At 39.0% G+C, this 25,356-nt stretch overlaps 1 protein-coding gene across 4 annotated transcripts in view; it reads right to left on the bottom strand.

Annotated features, from left to right (window-relative positions):
• Positions 1 to 3,988: 3,988 nt before the first annotated feature.
• NRP1 (neuropilin 1) overlaps positions 3,989 to 25,356 on the bottom strand; it is a 141,697-nt gene continuing 120,329 nt past the window's right edge. For 2 of the 4 annotated variants that reach the window (XM_081298960.1, XM_081298959.1), the window contains exons 13-18: positions 21,228 to 21,287; positions 15,805 to 15,942; positions 11,041 to 11,312; positions 10,461 to 10,557; positions 8,001 to 8,051; positions 3,989 to 5,753 (exon numbers count right to left, since the gene is read on the bottom strand). In XM_081298960.1, the coding sequence (XP_081155086.1) occupies positions 5,464 to 5,753; positions 8,001 to 8,051; positions 10,461 to 10,557; positions 11,041 to 11,312; positions 15,805 to 15,942; positions 21,228 to 21,287 (908 nt within the window). In that variant the 3' untranslated portion in view covers positions 3,989 to 5,463. The remainder of the gene's footprint in view (positions 5,754 to 8,000; positions 8,052 to 10,460; positions 10,558 to 11,040; positions 11,313 to 15,804; positions 15,943 to 21,227; positions 21,288 to 25,356) is intronic. The other 2 variants (XM_081298962.1, XM_081298961.1) reach the window with 1 other exon arrangement.

A 25,356-nucleotide genomic window follows, 5' to 3' on the forward strand; every position in this document is an offset into this window, starting at 1 on the left:
CATCTTTCGAGTTCCTATATCAAAATAGGTACCACTGTGTTAAGATGTGGAGGTGAGACACTCTCCATAGAAAAAGTTGCTCTTGGGAGTCACTATTTAACCACAAAGTTCTACTTGATACTTTCTCACTTATTTGGATGAACCCAAAGGAAGGAGATTAGAAATCATCAAGGAAATAGGGGTCAGTCTAGTTTTATCTCTCAGGATTTTGGTCTTCATACAGTGGTAAACTGTGTGGTATTGAGGCAACTTCTTTGGAGGATTTGGCTCTTCCTAAGTTGGTGCTTGCCTTTGTTCCTGAGCACACTATGATGAGTTTTCGAAAAAGTGTTTTGCTTCTTTAGCACTTCAGGATTTTTAATCCAGTAAAATACTGCATCAATATCTCTTTCCTCTCAGAAAAGTCCATGTTCCAGGCCCCTTTCAAGCCCTTAGGCAGAATGACCACACAGTGCTTGTGGATTAAGTGAGTGAGATTTCAAATTCACTAGTTTTCCTGGTTGCTTTTTGCTCACACTTTCCCATAAAGGTCTTTGTAAAGACTGCAGAGACGTCTCCCTTTTCTCTGAATGTTTAGAAACCACCACTAGAAGTGATGCAGACACTCATACACCTTGTTCAGACAGCAGCAGACTGTGTGGGGACTTCTGGTGCAGGTCATTCAGGGCTCTCATTTAGCTTGGATTTGATCATTGCACAATGTACACATGTGTCAAAATATCACATTGGACCCCATAAATATGTACAATTATGACGTGTCCATCAAAAATAAAAATAAGAGGGAAAAATGGGCTCAGTGGGTCTAGGGTACTGCATGAGATTCTGCCTCTTCAACAGGCTTCCAGGTGCTGCTGCTGCTACCTCATGGGACACTCTTTGAGTAGCAGGGCCCTAGTGAACACCTTGCAAGCTACTGCCAGGCCATGGAGTGGTGGGAGAAATGGAAGGGGAGATGAGACCAAATACATCCTGGATTCATCACCTAATCTCTCTGAACTTTAGATTCCTCATTTATATGGTGGGATCAATAAAACTATAAAATTTATATCACAGAGATGCTGTGTAATTAGCTAATGCTCTCTAAAAAGAAGGACAAGTCCATCATCCCAGAAGATTGCCATGTTCTACCCTAAAATGACAGGGTCACTTCATAGTGTTTTTCTTGCGGGCTTACAAGTTATGTGTATGTGATAATGTGATGTTCTGATCTATTCCTATCTTTTGTCTTGCAGTGTTTCAAAACAGTTATCATCTGGTTCTCACATGCTTCTGGATGCTAAGTTTCATGCAATGTAAGTATCCTTTCATTCAAGTTTTTCAACCCCAAGTTGCAATTCTGCTTAAGATCCCTTAGTGGATATAGTTTAGGGAAAAGAGCTACTTCTTGGCAGAACAGCTTTTTAATGCAACATATACAGTTCTAATTCCCACTGGGAGGCGGAAACATTACAGAATGGAAACATTAAGGAATGTCTATTTGATTTGCACAAAGATACAGTGCAATTCAGCTCCAGTAGCAATGAGTTATCAGGAAAGACAGGAGACAGGACAATAAATTATTTTCATGTTTTAAGTTAAATGTACAAATCCTCATGACGTGTTTAATTCCTGAGTTTGGAAAGTATTATACAGCGACTTACCTTGTTAAACCTGAGGAAAGCTTGGCTTAGCAGTTAACTAGCAATAAGGAATGGAAAGCATCCATGCTTAAACTCTTCTCAAACAATGAAACAAAGAATATTAGTTCATGGTCCTCAGCATTTTTCAGAAATAATGCCGGGATTAATTCTGATAGATTCCTTGCAGGTCATTATATTTTCTGGAAACACATATGAATGTCAATATGATTTATTTAAGTTTAGGGAAGTGATGACCTTGCTTTATCTCTATCTTTGACTCTTCTCAAAGCAGAGAGACCTAAAAATCCTCTCAAAAGGGAATATTTTCCATTCTTGGTTAAATCTTGGGAGATGCCTAAAGTGTCCAGAGAAAAGCAGGAAGTGGAGGAAATACTGATTCATTGGGAAGAGTGATCCAGAGCAGTACATTGCACAAGGAGTCCCTGTGTTTTCTGGACTAAGTTTTTCTGCAATCAGAGGAGGGTAGAGAAAGAATTATTGGTCTATGGACAGTGGGGTTTAGGCGAGCCAATTTTGCTATAATAAACTTCCTAAAGGACTCTACTCCACCTGTTCTGGCTCGATATTTCTGTTGTCTTTGTTTTTGTTATATATTTTTTCCAGTTTTTTTAAATTTTTTTAAATTGTAGTTGGACATTTATTTATTTGTTTTTATGTGGTGCTGAGGATCGAACCCAGGGTCTCACCCATGCTAGACGAGCGCTCTACCACTGAGCCACAACCTCAGCCCCTTTTCCAGTTATTTTGATCCTAGACAGATTAGACATTTTCCCAAGAATTACCAAATAGCTGGTTGTAATGCTATTCTCAATCTTTCCCTTCTCTAAATTCAGCATAAGTATATGCATAAAAATATTTATCATTTATTTTCTATGTGACCAAAACTTACCAGCAGTTATTTGGGAATGTCATAAAACAAATGTTACCAAGTGGAATATAGAACATTGTGGGATTGAAAATTTCCACATGTAAAGCCAAATTCTGAATCCTTTGTCTTGACAGTGTCCAAGATGGTCTTATATTCTACTTTCAGGAAATGTCTTGTTAATCTTTGCTCATTATGAGGATATTTTAAAAATGGAACTTAAGAAGTTTTTCAAAGTTATTGGATGGCGGGGTGACACCAACTTCTTTAACAAGAACAGAGCTAATATAATAAAAGCCATCAGGTTTGGGATATTTTATGAAAATGTTTAATTCAACTGTTTCTTTGGAATGTAGTAGTCATAGTTTGGAATTTAAGTTACAGTTCAGTTTTATGTGGTTTTTATGCTACTCAGAGTCTTAGAATACAAATGTCATTTAAAGTTAAGGCTTTGCTGTTCATTTTGAAACAACAATTTACAAGTGTCATATTGTCATAGAAAATAAAAATTTCTGTAAAAAAAATTTGCACAAAGTTTTATGATGGTACAAAACATGAAGCAATAATATACCAGTAAAATGAAAACATTTTACTACAGAAAGTTTTATAGATCTCAATAAAGAAAAAATATGTTATTTTACACCTTTAAAAATTACGAAACAATCTAAAACAATATAAACTGAACATTTTGTAACACTGCCTTTACAAATTAATAACTTTATAAACATATAATTTTTAAATATATTTATCAGTGCAAGATACTTTAAAATTTAAAGTTGCAGTATCATTTTTCCTTGGCTGAGGACAACTTTGAAGTCTGTTGCCTTAAAAACAAAATCAAGTCTTACTTAATGCTTTTCTCCTGGTATGATTATAACAACTGAATGAATGCCTCTGGGAACAAAAACCTATTCTTCTTCCCGGTGATCGATACTTTCCTGGAACCAAAAGGCATTCTCAATCCCATTAAAACAAGATGAATGGGACTGTGGCGTTCAGGATGCAAATTCTGCAGACTCCCAACAAATGTATCTGAATGAGCCCTGCAGTAATGCAGGAAAGGAGAAAGGTCTAAGAATTCTTATCCACACATGGTGTGACAAAAAACACACCAAAACAACCAAATCCTCTTTTGGTTCATTAACATGCTGCCTGTGAGATATTTATTTCTTTGTGTTGTTAGGGGCTTAGGTCTTGCCAGCCCTAGGCAGGCTTTTTCTTTATGAGCCACTGGAAGTTTCTAGAAGCATTCATTCAAGTCGATTTTTTTTTAGAGTTGCTGCGGATTGGTTTTTGTCAAACATTTGTTCTGACTTTAGGTCCCCCCACCCCCACCCCCTTATCTTAAAATACTCTGCCCCCAGGCAACAAGATTTATAGTTTCTTTCTTAAATTAACTGTTCTCTTTTCCACTTCCCTTGACTGACTCAATATCAAAACAAGAAGGTTCACATGGATCATTTTTGCATATTTGGATGTAAAATTTTTATGTTTTTTTTTTTTTAGATATTTGGAAGATTTTATTTCAGTCCTTCCTTTAGGTCTCATTTGAAAGCCAATTAGTATTATTTCCTCCCTCAACTTATCACCATCTTCCATTAAACACAAACATTTCTATCAAACCTCATTCTGATCAGAACTTAGACAGACAAATGGCTTAAGGAAAAAAGATACTGTCACTTTAACCAGTTAACGAGAAAACCAAAGTTAGACTTTGGAGGGCAAAGTTAGGAATTTCCCTTATTTATTTATTTTTAAACATAAAGTCTAGTAAAATTGTTTGCCATTACCAGCAGGTTAAAGCTGCAAGTTTCTTTTCTGGACAATGGCAAATGCTTAAATTCTAGGAGAGAAAAAAAGACAAGAGGAGAGAAAGAGCAAAGAGTTTACATTTGAAAATACATTCCATATGAAAGAACAATAAGAGAGAATATTGCAGCTTTATACAAAAGGGTCAAGAGACATGGAATTGAACTACAGACAAAGCAGAACAATTAAGCCACGTTGCCAAATCTTCAGAGCCCTTGCCTTCCCACACTAAAATATACTTTCTTCTTGGTCAGTGGGCCACCAGGTTTGATTAAAGAGTAGGGCTTTCACCAGTGAGAAACAGAGTGGGTTGTTAATGTAACACAATGAACCAGTACAAACAGAAAGGCACTTGAGAGGACATTGACTAGCCAGTGCCAAGGATTTTTGTCGCGGTTGTCAGCAGTACACCCAGTTGCCAGCAGTGTTTGGTGATGGCACGGTTTCCTGGATGGAGTTCACGAGCACAAGACTTTAGTACAACACTGGAAAACATCAAGAAAATTTGACGGTATTGCTTCGTAAACAGAGCTGACACACTATATCGGTACTGAGACTACAGTACTTTCAAAAGAAAACATCCTAATCCTTCTTTGCCTATGCACGACGTGGGCATTATACACAAGAACAACTTCAGGAGTCCACCAAAATGCAGTTATGCTAATATATTCTGGACACTGGGGTACAGGTAGCATGTCCATCAAAAGGGCCCCACTGAATACACTTGGTGCCAGCATCTTGGATTTTGCACAGTTTCTGAAAAGAATCCATCAAAGGAAGAGAGAGAGAGAGAGAGAGAGAGAGAGAGAGAGAGAGAGAGAGAGAGAGAGAGAGAGAGAGAGAGAAGGGAGAAGGGGGAGTGGAAATGAATCATTAAGTCAATCATACTTGGTCTCAACACCAGCATTGGATTATTCAAATTAAACCAACAGAAGAAAGCTGACTGTACATGATTCCGATTGTTAACACAGCTCACTTGTTCATGTCTGTCGGCCATACTCATTGAAGCTCCTGAGAAAAGCCTGGCTCAGTGTCATCAACGCACTTCCCAGCCTGTACAGTGAAAGCAGATCAACAGTTCCCCAGCACGCTCAAAGTTAAGTCCTTCCACTTGGATTCTCCAACTTGTCTTTTCACCTCCGTCTGCCTTCATGCCTCTGAATATGTACTCTGTGTATTCAGTTTGTCTTTTTTCAACTTCACACCGTCCACGAGTTCAAAGTTATAGTTCTCCAGGGCTGACAAGTTTCTTTCTGACATCCCATTGTGCCAACAAGCACAATACAGCACGACCCCACAAACAGCACCCAAGAGGACCCCCAGGGCACTCATAGCTATGATGGTGATAAGGATGGGATCCAAGGTCTTCAGCACATTGCCCGGCTTCCTAGAGATGTTCTTGTCGCTTTCTCCCTCGCCTTCGTATCCTGGGGTGCTGCCTGGGGATGAGACAAAATTGACTCCATGAGCACCACAGATGGACCAGATGAGAGCAGACAGAAAAATCCAGAAAGAGAAAAGAAATTAGAGTAAGTTCCAGGCTCCAATTTTTGCCTGTCACCTTTGACTGGTTGTTGGGAGTGAGGTGTGGGAGGTGAGGGGGCTGGGATTGGGGCAAAGAGCTTAGCACATGGAAAAAGAGGATTCTGCATCAACAGTGAGGTTTATGTTCTAATCTAATTCAGATTTCATGCAGTCTCTGTTTGCACTAGATTGTAATCTATGTTTATCATCTTGGGCCAGATACACGGTCATTACACTTTGCAAAATAGTCATTATTTGCCTAGTTTGTGTGTGTGTGTGTGAGGGGGTAGTTTGGGGAGGGGTGTATTAAATGTTCCCTGTGCATGTCTCTGACTACAATCCAAGGCACAGGGATACTTTCAGTGCTGAGTTTCCAAGAACCATTCCCTGAGTCCGGCTCAGTTTACCTGTGTGTTTATTCTCCCACCTGGGAAACTGGCAAGTTAAACAAGGTTTTCCCAAGTCTACAGCAGTTTCCCTAAAAAAGGACAGATCTTTCAGAACAAGAATGCTGGTATAAAAGGTTTTGTGGCTCAAATCAAGAAACCGTGTCTGTGTCATGCTGAATTGAAGACATTTAATAATCAGCGTCTCCACAACGCTGGTAGTTTCACTGGAGACGGTTACACTGCTCTGCAGCTGAGTCACTGGGGACATGTTTTCTTTAGAGTGGAACAGGAGAAATTATTAACATGGGAGCTTTGAGCCTAATTACCTGCTACTAGAACAGGACTAAAATGCTAATGTGCAACATGCGTGGCGTTTACTTAATGATGTTCTCATCAACAAAGATTCCAATCAACAAAAACTAAAAATATGAGATGCAAGTCCCTAACCAGGGGAAAACAAGCCTTAGGGGCATATTAATATTCTCTCCCTTGATGAAATATTGTTTTGAAACAGCGTCTAATAAAGTTTACATCGCTGTGTGGACTTGGAAATGTGTTAATATTTTCAACAGCATAGTGCCATGTTTATTTGTCTCAAGCCCAGGTCTGGCTATCTAGGACCACGTTTCTAATGGCAACAGTTGGTGATGAACACTGATGTTCTGGGTGCAGGGCTGCCTGCAGCAGCTATGAGTAATGTTGGGGCAAGTGTCCAACAACCCCCAGAGCCAGCCAGGAGGAACTTCTGGGAATAAAATAACACCAGGCAAAGCCTAACTCTGACCAAATGTCTTGCATTTGATCCAAAGCAGTGTTAAATGAAACACATTTTAGACTTAATCAAACTAAAGTCCAAGGCTACCATCTAATTAGCTGCATCACTTAAGTTTTAGTCTCATCTATAAAATGCAGATAAACATACCCAATGGAGCTGCTGTGAGGTTTAAATGGGATAATGTATATGAAATGCTTGGAACATAGTGGTTCCTCAGTAAATCCTTATCAACACTGCCATCATCATCACCAAACCAGGGTTCCAGTAGAGGAAGATGGGAAAAGATGGATCAAATGCTACAGATCATTCTAGAAATTGGGCTGTAGATTCTATTTTTAATTTTTTTAAAATTTTTATTTTGGTACCAGAGATTAAACCCAGGTACACTTAACCACTAAGCCACACCCCCAATACTTTTTTAATCTTTTATTTTGAGACAGGGTCTCACTAAGTTGCTCGGGCCCTTGCTAAATTGCTGAGGCTGCCTTTGAACTTGCAATCCTCTTATAAGTTTAGCTACCTCAGTCTCAGCCTGCTGGGCTGCCAGGATTATAGACATGTGCCACTGCACACAGCCAGGGCTCTAGACTCTTAAGGATTTTACCTGCATATCAATGAAACACAAAAAAATTGAGTTGGCGTCAAATTATTGTATGAAAATAGTCTTCACTAGTTTTCTATCTTCATAATTATAAAATAACAGCATTTCACTTGACTATCCCTCAGCAATAAAGCTCAGGCAGGTAAAGGCCAGGGTGAGCCGCACTTATATAATAAACCAAGCTGTCATTGAGGCTCCAAAAGTCCTATGGGCAGTTTAGGAAAGGGTATTCTGTGACTGCAATCCAATCCACTAACTCAGTGCCTCAGGCATAAATGTTTATTTTATTCAAACTGCTTTGATATGTCAGTGTGTTAGAGTTCCAGAGAAGTTTCTTCACAGACATAATGAAAGGCACAAGAAGTTTAAAAATAATTTGTCCACAAAACATATTTACCTGTTTCATCAATTTTAATTTCTGTGTTCTTTTTATCCGGGTCTGCTGGTTCTGATAAGTCAAACAAAATTGAAAAGATATTTGAACTGCCAACAAAATATAATACACACAGCATAGACACACACATATGCACATGGGCATACACCTCAGCTGGGCTTCCTATAGAGTTTAAATTTATTTTTTTAATTGTAGATGGACACATACCTTTATTTTATTTATTTATTTATTTTAATGTGGTGCTGAGGGATCAAATCTAGTGCTTCACATATGCCAGATGAGTGCACTACTGCTGAGCCACAACCCCAGCCCCCCTTACGAAGTTTTTAGTACAATCCAAATCCACCAAATGACACTGTTGAGCAATACAGAGTCCATGTGAAATGACTGTAAAGTTGGTGGCATCAGGTGCATCACTCCCTTTGAGGGGTCACATGGAAATCCTGGTAGCATGGCTATCATTAGTGTGTGTTGTTTTAGAAGAGAAGGGTGGAGAGACCTAGTTTGGGCATTTGGAATGTGGGAAAATCTGGCTATAGGGAAGAGAAGTGGGGTTGTACCTATGGTTACCAGGCTATAGTTTATAAATGACTGTTTCCTAAGTTTGGTGTATATTAGTTTGGCTTCCCAAATAGCAAGATAACTCTTTTATTTATTTTTTTAATTTTTTTTGTAATTGTAGACGGACAGCATGCTTTATTTTATTTATTTATTTTTATGTGGTGCTAAGGATCGAACCCAGTGTCTCACATGTGCTAGGCAAGTGTTCTGCCACTGAGCTAAAGCCCCAGCCCCGCAAGGTAACTCTTGAGGCAAGAAACTGTATCATGTGTATTATCAAAAATAAATAAAATAAAATAGAATTCTCTGGAAGAAGTAAAGTCCCAATATCTTTCATAGTACTAAGTATAGGGGAGGGGAGAGTTTTGAGCTTTTTGTTAATTGCTATAGAATACTGTCTAGAATTTAAAATAATGTCTAGCACATAATAGGGGCTTTAATAAATTTTTGTTGTATGAATTAATGAATAATTAATAACTAGTTTATACTGTAATATCACCCATGGCTAGATGTTCACGAATATGTATTTGAAGAATAATTATGTAATTATCTTTGACATGTAAATAAAGTACTTAAATGGAACTCTGGTTATTATTTTCTGAGGACAATAGCTGCTAGCACCTACAGCTAAGTAGACGAATCACAAAAAGCAAAAGGCTCACAGAATTGTCTTAATCTACACTCACAGTGGCACTTGGCACATAGTGTATGATCAGTTAAAGCTTGTTGAGCTGAATTTAATTTTATTTCTTTGTTTTAGCTTGTGCTCACATCCCTAAAATATCACCAACATTATTCTCAACTTGGAATGGGAAAGCAATGATATTACATGCACTGTGTAACTATATGAAATACACATTTTAATTGCAGTAGACTTGGACATGGGTGATTTGTAAAACTGCTGCAACTGAAATACTACACTGTATCATTTGTGTGAAGATCTGCTAGGGCTTATGGCATTAAATAGATTTCCTTACATACAATGAAAAACAGATCTGAATTCCCCCACACACAATTTCTTCAATTGACCCTATCAAATTATTGCTACTTTAGGAATTATACACATTCAATATATTGTATAATAAAAGCTTTGTAGTTGATGAAATGACCAAAAAATCTATTAAAGCCAACAGACCTCCTTTGTCTTAAATTTGCCCAATAGGCTTATTCCATTTTCAGAATAATTAACGTCCTATTATATAATGATATATAACAAAAGTTTAAGTGTAGCAAATGGAGCTTAAGACTAATTACTGTGCTATTACATTGCCATTAGTGATGCTATTTGTAATTATATATCAAGAACTAGGGAATATGAATTGGTTTTCTATGTCAGATTTTTTATGCATATAGTACCAGACCCATACAGATCAACTCCGAAACAGTAGGCAGTCTCTGAATTCATTTATCCTTCAAGTCATTTCGGCTTTCTTTAGAGTCAGAAACATCTACTTATTTACAAAAAGAATGTTGGTTTATGTGATTCATTAACAATATAATCTTATTAAGTTCACTGTGATCAAAATTTTCAAAAGCCTGCTGTTTTGTTTATATACTCAGATATTTGGAATTATCCAGATGTCTGAGCTTTCCACTTTTTATCAAAATGTTTGGGTATGCCATATGTAGTTTGTAAGCTGAGTCTTTCTGCTTTGATAAAATCTTTGGAATCCACATTGTTGACCAAATTTTGGAGGCACCAATCAGACAGTCTAGGTTATGAACTAGGTTAGGTCAGAGGGTAGGGTATGGAAGACTGGCTGAATTTTAAACCCATTGCACCAGAATATGCATTTCATGTGAATGTGCCTACAGTTTACGCTGAAATTTTGTTCTAAATGAGCAAGTCAATGACTATCAATGGCAAGTGCTCTATTGTTTCTACATCAAACTTGTACTTACTTGCACAGTCCTCTTGTGAAATGTGGTTATTAATGCTAATGTCATCCACGGCAATCCCGCCGAGATTTCCTTTTCCGATTTCGCCCTCAAAAATCACCTAACAGAATGAAATCATTTTCACAGTATTTGAATGCTCATCCCAAATAGCAGTGTTTACAAGTGCTTGTTCAGCCAAAGCAATGACACATAAATTAAATTCATGAGATATCGCATAAGCACACACTCTGCTCATCAATCCATATCAACTGCCTGGTGATGGCAGAGAACTTCTCCTTACATTCTCTTTCTATAACACAAACTTTAAAATGGGGGAAAACCAGTAATGATATCTTGTGACAGCTCCGAAATAGATAACCAAGAAGCCTTTCCCTTTTCTCGGCAAATTGTTTCTCTTCTTATAAACTAGGAGACTGTGAAATATACTATGGAGATAATTATCCCTGCAGCAATAGCTCAGGTTTAGAAAATACCTAAAATCATTTTTTGGAAGAATTCCTGCATCTCATTTGCATAACCTTCCAAATATTATCCCAGCTTCCTGAACCTATTTTCCTCTCCAACCTAGGAAAGGGGGTCATACCTGATAGAGTTTCAGAGACTTGTGGAGCAAGACACGCCCTTCCTTCCAGTGGTCTCCTTGGTGTCCAATGGCCATCCAGACTAGCTGATCATACTCCTCTGGCTTCTGGTAGCGCAGTTTGACCCGCAGGGTGCCCACGTGGGAACCAGACATGTGATACCAGAAGGTCATGCAGTGGGCAGAGTTCTGGGAATAGACCACAGGGCTCACCAGGCGGGCCACTTTGCCCTTCTGATTTTCATCAGCTTGGGAATAGATGAAGTTGCCATCTCCTGATGTGACAAAGAACTGTGTTAGGGAGTGTGGCCAAAGTACGTGCTCCTTTGTTTGTTTCCTTTCAAGATCCATCAATCAACATTTCTTTTCTAAGCTGAGCATGAAGAACCCAGATATCCCACGGAAGGAAAATGCCCAGGAAAGGCACAGAGTTCCTATTCTAAACTTCTGCAAGTTAACATTTGATTGGGGGAAGGCTGCCAAGCCATACTGATTTGAATAGTAGATGTCTGGAATGCATTGTCAAATAGACAAAGCTATGATGCAAGTTGACCTTGGTACCTTTGATAGGTAGATTGGAAGCACATTTGTACCCAGATTGCATAGAAAGTGGTCTCACTGTCTAAGAAAATTTATTTTAAGGTGACTTTAAGATCATTTCAGTAGTAACTAGGTAAACACAAACATCGAATGGAATAGTTTTGATGTCTTCATATTCATCATCTGAGCAGCAGGACTTCTGGTTGGTTATGGTGCTCTGGTCACTTGATGATAATAAAGCTGTGGTTTTTGCAAAAAATCTAGCAATTCTTTTTGCTCATTCTTTTTAAATTTGATTATCTTAGTTTATGTTAATGTTTCTATGAATTCCTTAAACACATTTATGTTAATGTTTCTATGAATTCTTTAAACATAGCCCAAGAGCCTGATTGTCAACTGTGAGTCCAGCTTCTATTTGATGTACTTCTGGTTCAAGGAGAAGCAAGGTTGCATTTTTTGAGGCTCATTAGAATGTGCCATTCTGGCAACGTCGACACTTGCGGAGTGGTGAGGATTGACTCTTGGCTTTGCTTTTAATTACCCCCAGTGGGAACATTTCCTCCTGCCACCACCTGGTCTAAACACACAACTCATGTTTCACTGTTTGCTCTGCAAATAGAAATCACTGACTCTTATGCCTCACCTGATGTAAGTGTGAATGTGATGCTCAGCCTCGGTGGACAGCAGGATGTTTTGTTTGCTACCCAGGAGGCTTATGTGTTTGCAAGGCCCTTTTTCACTGTGCATATGTGGGCACGTCCTTGTGTCTGATCACCTGTATCAACAGTGTCTGGGTGGAAGTGGGTGATAGTGGGCAGCTTTCTTTCCTTACCTGACTGCCTACATAAGATCCCTGTCTCCAACCCCCAACACTCTTTAAAACCAAGTAAATGAAAGAAGGGTGTAAATAAGCCAAAACTCTAGCAGGATGTATGATACTGCAGTACATCTCTCTCACTCTGCCCTTGTGGAGGTTCCCTTGTGTTCAAGCAGATTCATTTACTCCTGGGATTTGTTTTGTCCCACCAAGCCATGGTCACCTGCCTGTATGATAGTGCTGTGACTGATTGGTCCACTGAGATGGACAGGGAAAAAATACACCCACCCTGCCTCAGCTCCTCCAACCTTCTGGAAAAAGACTGAAGTTGGCAATGCTGCAGAGAGGAAATGCATTTATGGAGCCTATTTATGAGCTTATTTTTTGGTGTTTAGTTAGGCTAGTTGGAGAACAGGTGGTAGAAAGAAGGAGAGAGTTGGTCATTGGTGGAGAGACGAAGGCTGCCTGAGAAGTGCCTCACAGCTCTGCCCTGCTGCCATTGTAGTCTTTTAAAAAATCACTCATATCATTCCTCTGCTTAAAATTCCTCAGTTGCTCTCTCCTGCCTTCTGCCCATCCGGATTTCTTCATAGCACTTGCCTGCCATAAATCTAACTACTGTACATGAAGCATCTGTCCAACCACTCCAACTTGTAACTCATTAAAATAAGCCTAGCTTAGCCAGTTTCTAAGACAGGACCTCTTCCTCTGACCCCTTCCATGTTCTTTTAAAATCATGGCTCATCTCTGCCACTGGATGCCCTCACTCAGTGGCACTGTAATGGTTTCTCTCACACAACCAGACTGTGAGCTCCTCAAGTGCAAGAATGCCCTTCTGTATACAACAGTCCTTCAATATCCGCAGCAGGGTGTTTACAGGACCCCATGGAAACAAAGTCCATGCGCAAGTCCCTTGTACAAAATGGTGCAGTGCAATCTGCCTTCTGCATCCATGAATTTCACATTCATAGATTTAATTAATCTCTGATGGAAAATATTTGAAAAGAAAACTGCATCATAGTCGAACAGGTACAGACTGTTTTCCCCTTGTCATTGTTTGCTAAACAATGTTTTGCTAAGAATTAGTGACATAGAATTTACTTTATGGTAGGTATTATAAGAAACCTGGAGATGATTTAAAGTACACAGGAGGATGTTGGTAGGTTCTATGTAAATACCATGTCATTTTATACACAGGACTTGAGCATCTATAGGTTTTGATATCTGTGGGGGTCCTGGAACCAATCCCATGTGAATATAAAGGGATCTATGACTATATTTGCATATACCCTACACAATGTCCAACACAGTTTCTGCCATGTAAAAGAGTTACCCCCAAAGCATTTGTCCAATGAATGAGGCAAAGAGGCTGAACTTTAGGCATCTTCTATAAGGAAGTACATAGTTTTAATTCTTATGAGATCAAACGTAGATCAAACCAAGTGGGATTCCTTTCAATTCAAAATTGGGCATTTTCACTAAATAGTAGTAATAATAATAATAATACCTCAATGTCTGATTTGTAAAGTTCCAAATAGTATTGTTAAAAAATGCTATATACTATCCAATGTCCATCTGTGAGTGTATGTGAGCTATTTGTATAGCTCTTTTTATCTAGATTTTTTTTCTTGTTAACAAGTTCCTGCCTTTAAGACATCAGGCTCACCCATCTCTCTCAGACGATTGTATTTCTCATGCTGTGGGAGGCTCTTTCTAGTCAGAGCAGACCTGGTACCACAGCCAAGTAAATCTGGGTGGCTGGGAGAACAAAGGAGCCAAATCCTTCTGAATCGCACTTCTCAGCTGTTAATCTAAGACGAGCTCTCCTTCTCTGATACTCCAACACATAAAGCGCTGATATTTTCCCTTTCAGGGGTTTTATCACAGTTCTGGGTCAGGAACTCTGTCTTCATTTTCTCAATTAGCACTTTACTTCTGCAAGCCTTTTAGCTTTTGTCTCTGGCTAACATAGCTTTTAACCTCCTTTGAATGTCAGATCCTACTGAGCCATTTTGCTTCACTTTGCATCAATTTTTCCACCATTACTGCCTTCATTTCAGCTAATTGCATTTAGTTAATTTGATGCCATTTATATGTACAGTGCCATTTACAGTCAAAGTATTTTAAGTTTTCTAAAACTGCTTGTCTTAAGATTCAATGGAAAGTGTCTCAGAATTGAAGAAGTCCAATTTTATCCAATTTCCTTGTCATTCTCATTAGGCAAGGAGGTAGCCGTGGTGGAAGGAGGCCTATTCAACCTACTTAATGGTTATGTTCACTGAGGAAAAAAGTGAACAACAAAATGGGAAATGCATGAAGAGTCCTGTGCCCAGCCGTCATCCCACAGACCCAGTCATCCACTCTACCAGTCCAGAGAGAACTTAATCAGATTTCTCAGCATCTCCAAATGCCCTTCTGGGGTACCTTATGGGAAGCCATTATTTGAGTGCTTAGTCTTCTGTATCACTGAGTGGAGTAGGAGTTTGGGTTTTGTTGTAAGTGTGTTTATTTAAGTGTAGTTTGTGTGTGTGTGTGTGTGTGTGTGTGTGTGTGTGTGTGAGAGAGAGAGAGAGAGAGAGAGAGAGAGAGAGAGAGAGAGAGAGAGACTTCTTGGCAGGACCCTACTGTTTATTTATATGGTACCTCGAAGTTGGGTGATAAAATGATTAGGAGGGGAACAGGATGGAGGTGGAAAAAGAGTTCACTGGAGCCAATGTCAGCTCTCTTTGTTTTCTAACTCCTTCCTTCCTCACCCATTAATCTTAGGAGAAAAACAAGGGAGGAGGGGGGATGGGTTGTGAGCTGGGGTGTGGTAAGGTTCCTACATGGCAGGAGGAAAAGATTTAAAAGGCTTGCCCCAGTGAATAAGAATCTTACCCATTTTGTAAGCATCGGACTGGCCTCTTGCTTCCATAGTTGTAAAATCAGTGAAAACACATAATGCCTTGATATAAAGTAATCCAGAGTTGGGAATGACAGAGATAAATAATCCAGAGTCAGGGATGATAGAGAAGAAATAAGATTCTTATGATGTGATTATTGTTGAAGGAGAGGTATGCTCATATAGGGCTCACTATTTCATTTTCTGCTGTTGAATATGCTTAAAATTGTTTCAGTAAAAAGTTCAGGAAAAAAGTGTAAGATGAGAATCAATTCACCCATTCTTTCCCAGTTTGCTGCTCTTAAAGGAGGCTAGTCAGTGGCTCAATTCAATCATATTCCCATTATTTGCCCTAAGCTCTTCTCTATCTGGGTATGAGACTTCGTTTATTCAGAAAATCAGCAACTGATTATAGTATTTTCTAAGGCCCCTAAATTCACAAGTACCAGACACCCCCAACCCCCAGTAGTACCTTCTTTTACCAAAAAGGATTTGCAATGCCCTTAGACCACAGTGCCCTCCTCTTTACCTGTATGATCCTGAATGGGTCCTGTTTTGCTGGTGAGGACACTCCACTTGAGCTGTACGTGATTGTCATGTTCCCAGTGACAAAATGTCTTGTGAGAGCCCCAGCCAAACTCACAGTTAAAACCATATGTTGGAAACTCTTCAGTGGGTGGAAAGGAAAAACAGAGACAAGCAGAGAAAGACAAATTTAATCATTCAGGGTCAGAAAGGCCTTTTATACGATCACGAACAGCATGATTTTTATAACTTCACATCCGTTCAAAAATTCTGGGAAAGCCACAAAATCCAGGATTACCAAGAAATCAATTGATGTATGGAGATGTCAAAATGTTTGCAAAATCCCATTTAGTATTACTATTATTTTGTATCCAGTTTTAAAAAGATTATGGACTGCCTGTCAAATTGGGTTTACATAAAACTTCCAGGAAGGCTACTTTCCAAGGCACGTATATTATATTTGCAGCATTTTCCTTATTTCCACAGTATTTAACATGAAAGATAGTCTGTTCTTGAGGATGAGCCATATAAATTGATATCCATCAATGAAAAGAATGTTATTAGAGATAGACCCCCAAATCTCAAAAACCTAGAGATGAGGGTTGGTTGAATGCCTCACCCTGGAAGCTGTCTGTTTGCACCCCACCAGCTGATGTTTCAGGTCTTTAGTGCCAGTAAGGGTAGAAATCTTTGCAGTATTTTCTTAAGACTATTTTTCCCCCGAATTTCCATCAGGTCAATTAATTTAAGAATAAGTTTCTGCTTTTTTAGTGAATTTCTAAATTTGCATATAAATTGTTCGCTCCACTTAAAACCCTTGTGCAAGGTCATGAAAAGCCAAAGCACATTAAAATAGGCACCCATTTTAATTTTTTTAATCTTCAGAATGCTTCCTTTGGAAGCTGAAAAGAAAGCATGAATAGATTCACAGGAATGATTCAACTCATGGGTTTTACAAGGTGCTGACGATGGTTGTGTGCTAAAACTCATAGCTTTATTCTTTTATTCCTCCTTTTGAAAGGAGCTAGACATTTTAAGAATGGAAAACAGGAAATCATTGATACTAGGAATTTGTTTTGGTAAAAAATAAGCTAGCAATAAGGATAATTCTAAAGATGAAATTCTCATGCTCTGTCTGTCCCACACTTACCTCCCCCTAAACGAAGAGAGACATACAAAAGGGCTATTTTCTCCACTGAAGGAGGGCCTGTGCGTCTCCTTGAGTTCAGGCAAGCCACAAGATGGCAGCATTGAAACGGACAGAAAGATGAGGGCGTCTAGCCAATTGAACTTAAGCCTTAAAAGAACTGCTATGAACAATAATGGAAGTCTGGATAGTGCTGCCTTAGGGTCAGGCTGAGACCAGATCTCATTTTGAGCTTTTCTTAAACCTGCCCAAGTGTTTAACACAGATTTTCTTGCTTTCCCCCTCTGTGTCTGGGTCTCCACTGCCCCTTCCCCCACTTTAACAATGGCCAGAGGAATTTTAATGGAAAGATTTATTAAATAGATAAGGATGATCTACTCCACATTTCTGGTTTCCAAGGAACCTTTTTCAAGGCTAATGTCAAATTTTGGAAGGAACCCGCTATATGGATAGTTAAAACTGAGCAGGATGGATTCCCCAATATTAATGTGACCTCCCAAAGGGTGGACAGGGCCACTTTGGAAAAATGAAGTAAGCCTTGAGGTGTATTTAATGTGAGCACGGTCAGTGAGTACAGAAGGGCTGTGTTTTGCAGCTATAGTGTCATTGGAGAGGTGTATTTCATGTCTAATCTATCATAACCATGAAACAGGGCTCCTTAAGGGATGAGAAACTCTCCTCCAAACTGACCACACTCTGGTGCAACAAGATGAATTGTGCAGAAGAAATAGTCCACTAAACAGTGAAAGAATGGTTGAGCAACTTCGGATGTTAATGTCCCTGGCCCTGGAATGTACTGTTGCATAATCTAATGTTAGAGAATGTTAATATTGGAAAATGTTACTGTAAGTACTGTTTTTATTTTTCTCCTGAAATGTACTTTATGAGACACATACATACAGGAGGGCAGAAAGCCATTACAGTACACACATTTCTGATTCTATCTGCCTTGTTAATACATTAAATTTACATGACAGTGCAGAAAACCACATCGTCCATTATTTTGACTATTAACATTCTAATTACATGAAGTATATGAACTTGGATATTCTTGTAATGACCAGAGAAGGGAACAGCTTTGCCTGGAAAGATAGTTCTAGCATTTCTTATCGCTGCAGTGAAGGGCATTTTTATCTTCCAAAGGCCTTTCCAATCCTGTGAATTTAACTAGCAGAACTGCTCTGGGGTTTTTTTTTTTTTTTTTTCCTACTTTACTGATCTTATGTCTTCTTGCCTTGCTCATATAATTGAGGGCCATCTTGTTTATTTAAAAGAAATGTTATTAAATCAATGCATTTTGTTGGGGAGGGTGGTGGAGTACGTAGCTCAATGTTGACAATTCAGGCCAGAATAGAAAAATAATTAAATACACAAAATACCCGTAAAAATTTATAGGTAGGAAAAAAGAAAGCCAAAAACGGAGAAAGAGACAAGCCTAGAAGGAGAGAAAAAAAGGGCAGAGAAAGGACAAAAATAAAAGGCAAATGGACAAAGGGAATAAATATATAGGACTATTGACCTTTAAATTTCCAAAATATTACTAGGCCCCTGTAGCTGCACACAATTCTCATTAAATTCAATGGGAATAGTCTGGCTAAATCCCTTCTTGACTCTTAAAAATAGCAGGAAACAATATTCTGAACTTAAAACAAATTTATAGCCCCTGTAAGCACCAGCTGCGCTTGTTGAACCTATCTTGCCCGCAGATGAATCATTAGCACCATATATGCACAAGGATTTAATTTTTTAAATCTGGTATTCAAAGCTTCTATTGAGTATGTTCACTGCTTGCCCATAGACTGGTCTTTCAGCCCAAACAAGTATAGGTGCCAAGGCCCATGTAATCATGGGTTAAGAACACGCTGTGGGCTGCAGGGGTCTAAAGAACTCTGAGAAGAAGAGCCCTCCCCAGAGAGAGCCGGATTAAAAAATGCAGGGTTCTCATCATTTTCAGGAGGAATATTAATAGGCTTTTATGCATCTGACCAGAACCCAGACAGTATATGAATATTGTGTGCTCACTGAGTTTATTTTAATGATAAGAATCCTCAAAATGAAATCATAATAACTTTGCCTGAATCTATAATGGCTCCCGCAAAATTGAATTATAATGAAAGTTTAGGGGTCTGATCTGCTGCTGCTTGTGAAGATGTCAGAAGAATCTGAAGTATGCAGAACAGCATGAATCAAGGTATTGATTAGATGAGTCCAGTCACTGGGTGAATACCCCAAAGTTAGACAGCAGCAGAGGGGACCCCGTCGCAAAGCCTGCTTAGGTCCTCGTGAAGCTTTCTGAGAATGGACTTAGCCAGAGGGTGACAAGGCACAGAACACTTTCAAAAAGGGTTCAACAGGCCATTAACCACCAAGGAAGGCTTGGAGATGAGATTCATAACACAGACAATGGAAAAACAGGAAACCAAGTCCATTTATAAAGGGCTGTGGGCCAACTGTGAAATTCCAACAATATCCGACCACCCCTATCAGCAAGTGGCAAGGTTTGAACTGATGTCTTTCCAACGGTGGTAGCAATGGGTCTTGCTGGTTTGTGCTGTGTACACCTGCCCTCTAACCACAGCAGACCCTAGATAAGGAGTCTGCCTGGCCCCCTTGGTGAAGCCATCCCACAAGTGACCTTGAGCTCATGCACAAATCAAATGGGTTACCCAAATCATTCCTGCTCTGATAATAGAGACCTTCCACATTTAGAGAGGATTTCCAGTCTCAGAATTTGATGTCATTTTCCATTTTCTCCACAGCTGTGGTTCACTTTTATTTTTTAAAAAACGATCCCTACCATTTTTAATAGGCAAGAAGAGAGATGAGATAAAACACATGAGTTGGCAACTTCACAGTGGTTTTAATTACTTCTCTGGGAAGAGAAGAAACTAAAACAACAGTTAAAATGCCGGTGACATTATCAGAACTCCATTTATTCACCTCGCTCCTCTTCCTGATTGCAGAGAGTCATACAAAAAGAGCCACCTGGCAGTCACTATCACTTCTCCACAGAGAACCATGCTGAGGGCAGAGAACTCTCAGGAAAGGTAGGAAGCCAGGAAGAAGCAGCACTTCCCTCCACTTCCTTTATCAGGGGTGGCTGCACAAGCCCCAAAGACCACATTTTATAGTTTGAAAAGAACCTGGGCAAGGCTAAGAACTTTCAGAATTTAGGTGCTTATTCTTCTGCTAAACCTTTTGGTATCTGGGGATGTGTGAGCCAGCCGTGTGGCAGCAGGAATTTTGTCAACCTGAGCATACCAAGGGAAATCTGGGATTAAGTTCAATGGAAAAAAAGAAGTTTGTTTTGCAGTTGAATCAGGCCAAGAGTGACAGCGTCCTTTAAGGAAGCATACTAATTAGAGCGGCCCTTTCTACTTTCTGCCTCGCTGGGGAGTGTCGTACTGTTGAGGAAACATTAATACACACCACACGCCCCATTAATAAATGACTGTGGAGGCCAAGGCTGACTGAGCTTCAATAAAGGAAATGGAAGAAGCTGGAAAACTGACCTGTTCACCTTACTCTAATGATTAACTTTAAAGTATTTAAAACCTCTGATTGCTTATACTGACTGTTTCCCTTCGTGAGTGCCTGTGGGGAAGAATGTCACAGAATACTAACAAAAAAAACCAAAAAACAAAAGAGACCGAAAGGGAAGCCACTGAGTCACTGTGGCACTGGCGCTGGCCTCTGATAAACAGCACTGCGAGGGCTTTAAAAGTCATTAGCCTTTTCTATTAATAAAAGGATGAGGGGGCTGTTCCTGAGGGCGCTCCTCTCGGTTTCCTGAGCCCTGTTGCGTGGCACGCCCACTGCAAACGCTGTTGTACAACTGCCAACTCCGTGGCCAGCAGAACTGACAAACTTTGCGTGTCTCAGTTTTGCAGAATTGTGATGAAAATAAATAGTCAGGCTGCTGCTTGTGAGAGTTCCTTTTCCTGTAAGTTTGCAAACACAGTCCATGTCCTAGATGTGCTGTGTTTAAACAAAGTATGTTACTCAGTTCCTTCGGTGGAGAGCTGGGATTGTCACCATTTGGCAATTACTGATGGAGAAGGAAATCTCACTCCCTGCTGCATATACATGTGGATGAAAGGAAAGCAATATTTATGGCTCATGCTTGGAGACCAGATGCTGCATGGCATCTCTCCTTCTAGGACTTTCAGGGAAACTGAAAGCACAGAGCACAGTGATGCATTATTATTTTTTTTTTTTTGGGGGGGGGGACACTGGAGGAAGCAAATGGAATCTACCACATTTTATCATTTGTTTGGTACCTGATTGTATGGTGCTGTCTAATACTGTCGGCTTTTCTGTAGTCAACACAGTGGTACCACCTGGAAAACAAAAGCAATAACATACAAAAAATAAGAAAATGCAAGATAATGTGCAGCTACGTATGTTTACATCAATCAGAGGCAAACATTTGCTACAGAAAATCCTTCCTTTAATTCCAGCTGTAACAATTGTTTCACTGAAATTTTGCCCACCATAATTTCAAATGCAAATATCATTACTTTTCATCTAAGACACTTGTGTTTTAAAATATTTCACTAAATCAGCAAACATATATCTAGATTTATGATGTACAACATGATGTTTCAATACATACACACACCACACACACACACACACACACACACACACATTGTAAATCAAGCTAATTAACATATGCATTACCTCACATGCCTATTTTTTTTTTTTTTGAGGTGAGAACACGGAAAATCCATTATCTTAGCAAGTTTCAAGTATTGAATATATCCTAATACGTTTCTTTGTAAAGCATGAGAAGTTTGAGACTTTGTCCCAATGGCATGCACTGACTCACAGGCTAAGTGCAACAAACAGTTGCAACAGTGAAAGGCAAGAGCCTCTGAATGTCCTGGATGACTTGAGTATTAAACTTGACCTAGACCTCTAAGCTTCAAACAGTTTCCAAGGTTTCAGATGTATGCCTTTAGGGGCATTGCAAGGCTAGTCTCCACAATCTATTTAGAAATCCGAGGCTTAATGTGGAGTAGATGGTAGTTGTTTCTCTTCTCCCACCCCTTTCTCTCTCCTTTTTTTTTCCTTTGCTGCTATAGCTGTTTATTTTTCTCAAGGACAAATATTCCACCCAGTATGTGGTTTGGAGAAGTGGCAGGAAGCACCACAAAAAGGGGAAAGGGATAAATGTTTCTTCACATCCCAAGGAACTAGAAGCTTGAACAAATAGTACCCACAGCATTGTAAGCTCTCAATGAGTTTGGATTTCTTTGGAATTCCTGGTCAGGGGATAGGCAACCACCTTATGGAGACTTAACTTTACCTCCCCCTTTCCCACATTTCAGCTTTTCCATTTTCTACACACCATCAAACTTCTGTTATAAAGTAATATTCTTAAACTTGTCCAACCTTAAGAATGACCTTGACTGCTTGTTACAATTGCAGTTTCCTCTCCACCCATCCTTTCCAGACATAACTAGGAACCAGACTCTCTAGGGGTAAGCCCTTGAAGTTTGTCTATTTCAATGATTCTCAGATGAGTCTAATAATCCATCAAATTTAGGAAATGTTGGTTTACTTTTGATCACTTAGGTGCTTAAGAAGGTTGTTTCTACTTAAGTGTATCTGCCATGCAGACTATGGTTGGAGGAAATCTTTTATTCTAAAAGATAAAGTACTGGGCCAATTCAGGGTAAGGGCATGGGGGTGAGCCAACCACTTACGGGAAATTTCAGAGATAGTTACAAGGTGTTATAATTATGCAACTTCCAACAGTATTATTCAATAAGGATTTATTCAGGCCAAGCTTATCCTGCAGATCCCACAGATCAGAAATCATGTTATATGCTGATACCATGAATCAGAGAGATATAAAATTGTGCTCTTGGAATGGTCTAAGATTTCTAAGTTAATCAATTACAGCACCAAGTCACGTTTATCCCAGTTCTCCCAGTAAAGATGCTGCATGAATGGTCACACGTGTGCATGGCCTCAGTAAGGCAGGCACTAGGAAAAAAGAGTTATATATATTATGGGTTAAGAAGGTGAGTCTATAATGGTAGAATTGGAGGGAGGCCAGAATACATTAGCATTCTGTTCCCAGTGGTCTTAGAGGAGAAAGATTCAAGGTGAAAATTCACTTTTATATCCGATATGCATTATCAGTTTTGTTATAGGTTAGGAGCCAAATTCCACTGTTGGGTACACACAGCTCCAATGTGAAATTTGGCCTCCTCATGCCTTTGAAGCCAATTGTATTATCTAATGACTTCAAAGGCATTTGCAAATGAGTAACTTCAGGGGTAAATTTTCACCTTAGTGAGCAAGCATGGTAAAGCAAACACTCTCCTCGTTTCTACATACTGGGTACAGCTCACCCAAATTTGGTGTTGTTAATAAATAATAAGCATTTTTTTTCTAGAGTATTTCTCCCTCTCTACACAAACAGGTTACCCCAGGAGGAGAAATTAAATAGACACCATCTGTGTTAAGTAACTGAACACCACCGAAGAGAGCTTTGGTCCCAATTTCCACATTCCCACCTATCAGGGTTAAAGTGAGAATGCTCTTGATTTGGTTTTATTACACGGAACATCCAAAGTTTACAGCCCTGACAGAAAAGCCTGAGATAATTAGCAAAAAAAAAATAACATGTGAGCACAGAGGTGCAGTTTTTAGATGTACAAAGGTGCTTGGATTAGGTGAGGGTTTTACTCCTTGAAAACAATTCATAGGCGCACAACCTTTTTTTTTTGAAAAAGAATAGCACATAGCTTCATAAAGCAAAATATGCTTTTACAAAAGGAAAAACTGACCTTGATGTAAGAAATGACTATGAAACTTGAGAATATCTTTTAAAATTACTTCTTAATGAGGATGTGGGGTGGGCATTATCAACACCATCAGAGGTTCTTAATGTATGCATATATTCATAGAATAGTTGTTGAAACAAATATACTGGCATGAGAAAACTTCCCCCCAGTGGTAATATGTAAAAAAATAATAGAATTAAAATTTTCTCTCTCGACTCAAGAAACAATCTTAAACATTGTAGGTAAAGCAAAACCTTGTACTTTTAAAGGGTTGTCAGTGTTTCCACTATAAATGACCCATTTTCTGTGGTTTGTGACTCCCCGCCATACACAGTTTGCTCCAGGCTAACATACTTGCCCTATTTCATTCAAAGGCTTCACTTTCAATTGATTCAGTCATGAACTAATGCAAAAAATGAGAAGGTTGTTTGTTCTGATATATGGACTAAATCTGAGGCTTTGTTTCTAATCAATATTAACTGACCACTTTAGGGTTTATAAAGAAAAGAACCCCTCCAAAAGAGGGCAATTGAAAAGGGTATATTGTGATTCTGGGATCATTCCTTTTTATGAGGAATTTCACTACAGATGTGTGACAAGGTCCACATAATCCTGAGGTTTGTGAAAGAGTGTTTACAGGCAATCCTGGGAAGGTTCCACAGGACCTACTCATGGAATGGTAATTTTTTACATCAGGGTTTTCAACTTGAACTTGACATCTGACATAGAAAAATACCTCTGCATTAGTTAATTTTCATGGCTTGTGGTTACTTATATGTAATATTTACATTCAAAAGCTCATAACAATGTAATGCTTATTGGTTATGTGAATGTAAGTGATAATGCTTGAAATCTGGGGAGCAATGGCTTTAGGAGGTGAGATTAAAATGTAAACCCAGTTCATAGGACACTAAATTTCTGGGCAGATTTTTTTTAACCCTTTATTTCATTTTGGAGTGCAGAGTTCTCTGACTCCTGAGAGAAGAGCTTCTGAAGTAATTGGAAATGATGAGACATTCCCTGAATTTTAAATGAACATATTAGCCAATAGCCTGGCTCTTTCATAAAGTTACATGGTAACAACTTCAGTTTTGACCATGGAAATTAATTATGTGGGCTATCTGAGTCCATTTTTGGCAAAAATACAGACTTGCACTGAAAGGTTCAAGCTTAATCTAACAGGAGAGTCACATGCTCTACGAAACTGCATTTTTGACCCAGGTAGCAGTTATGGTCCCATGATACCTTTCGTAACAATCAAGTGCAAATTCAAGCTCCCTTATCAATTTCCAAATCCTGTTTCCCCACTTGCCTAATATTTTCCTCTGCCATTTCAAGTAAAAGATAAGGTCACTTTCTAGCTTTTACCGTTGTAGGAGATTTGGGGGTAATACTGGATTAATTATGAGGCATTCAGCACACACCATCTCTGAGATATTTGCTGGTGGGTGGTGATGTGTAATAACAACTAATTCTACCTTTGTAAATTTTCATGTAAAATGATTTACAGAATCCTTACTTAAAAGTTACATTTCAAATATAAGCCTAATTGAATCAATTAGTTAGATAAAGCTCCACTCAAAAAAAATTATTGTCCTCATTAGGAAAA

Source organism: Spermophilus citellus (assembly GCF_964194105.1).
Source record: "Spermophilus citellus genome assembly, chromosome: 6".
In the NCBI taxonomy this organism is placed as follows: Eukaryota; Metazoa; Chordata; class Mammalia; order Rodentia; family Sciuridae; genus Spermophilus; species Spermophilus citellus.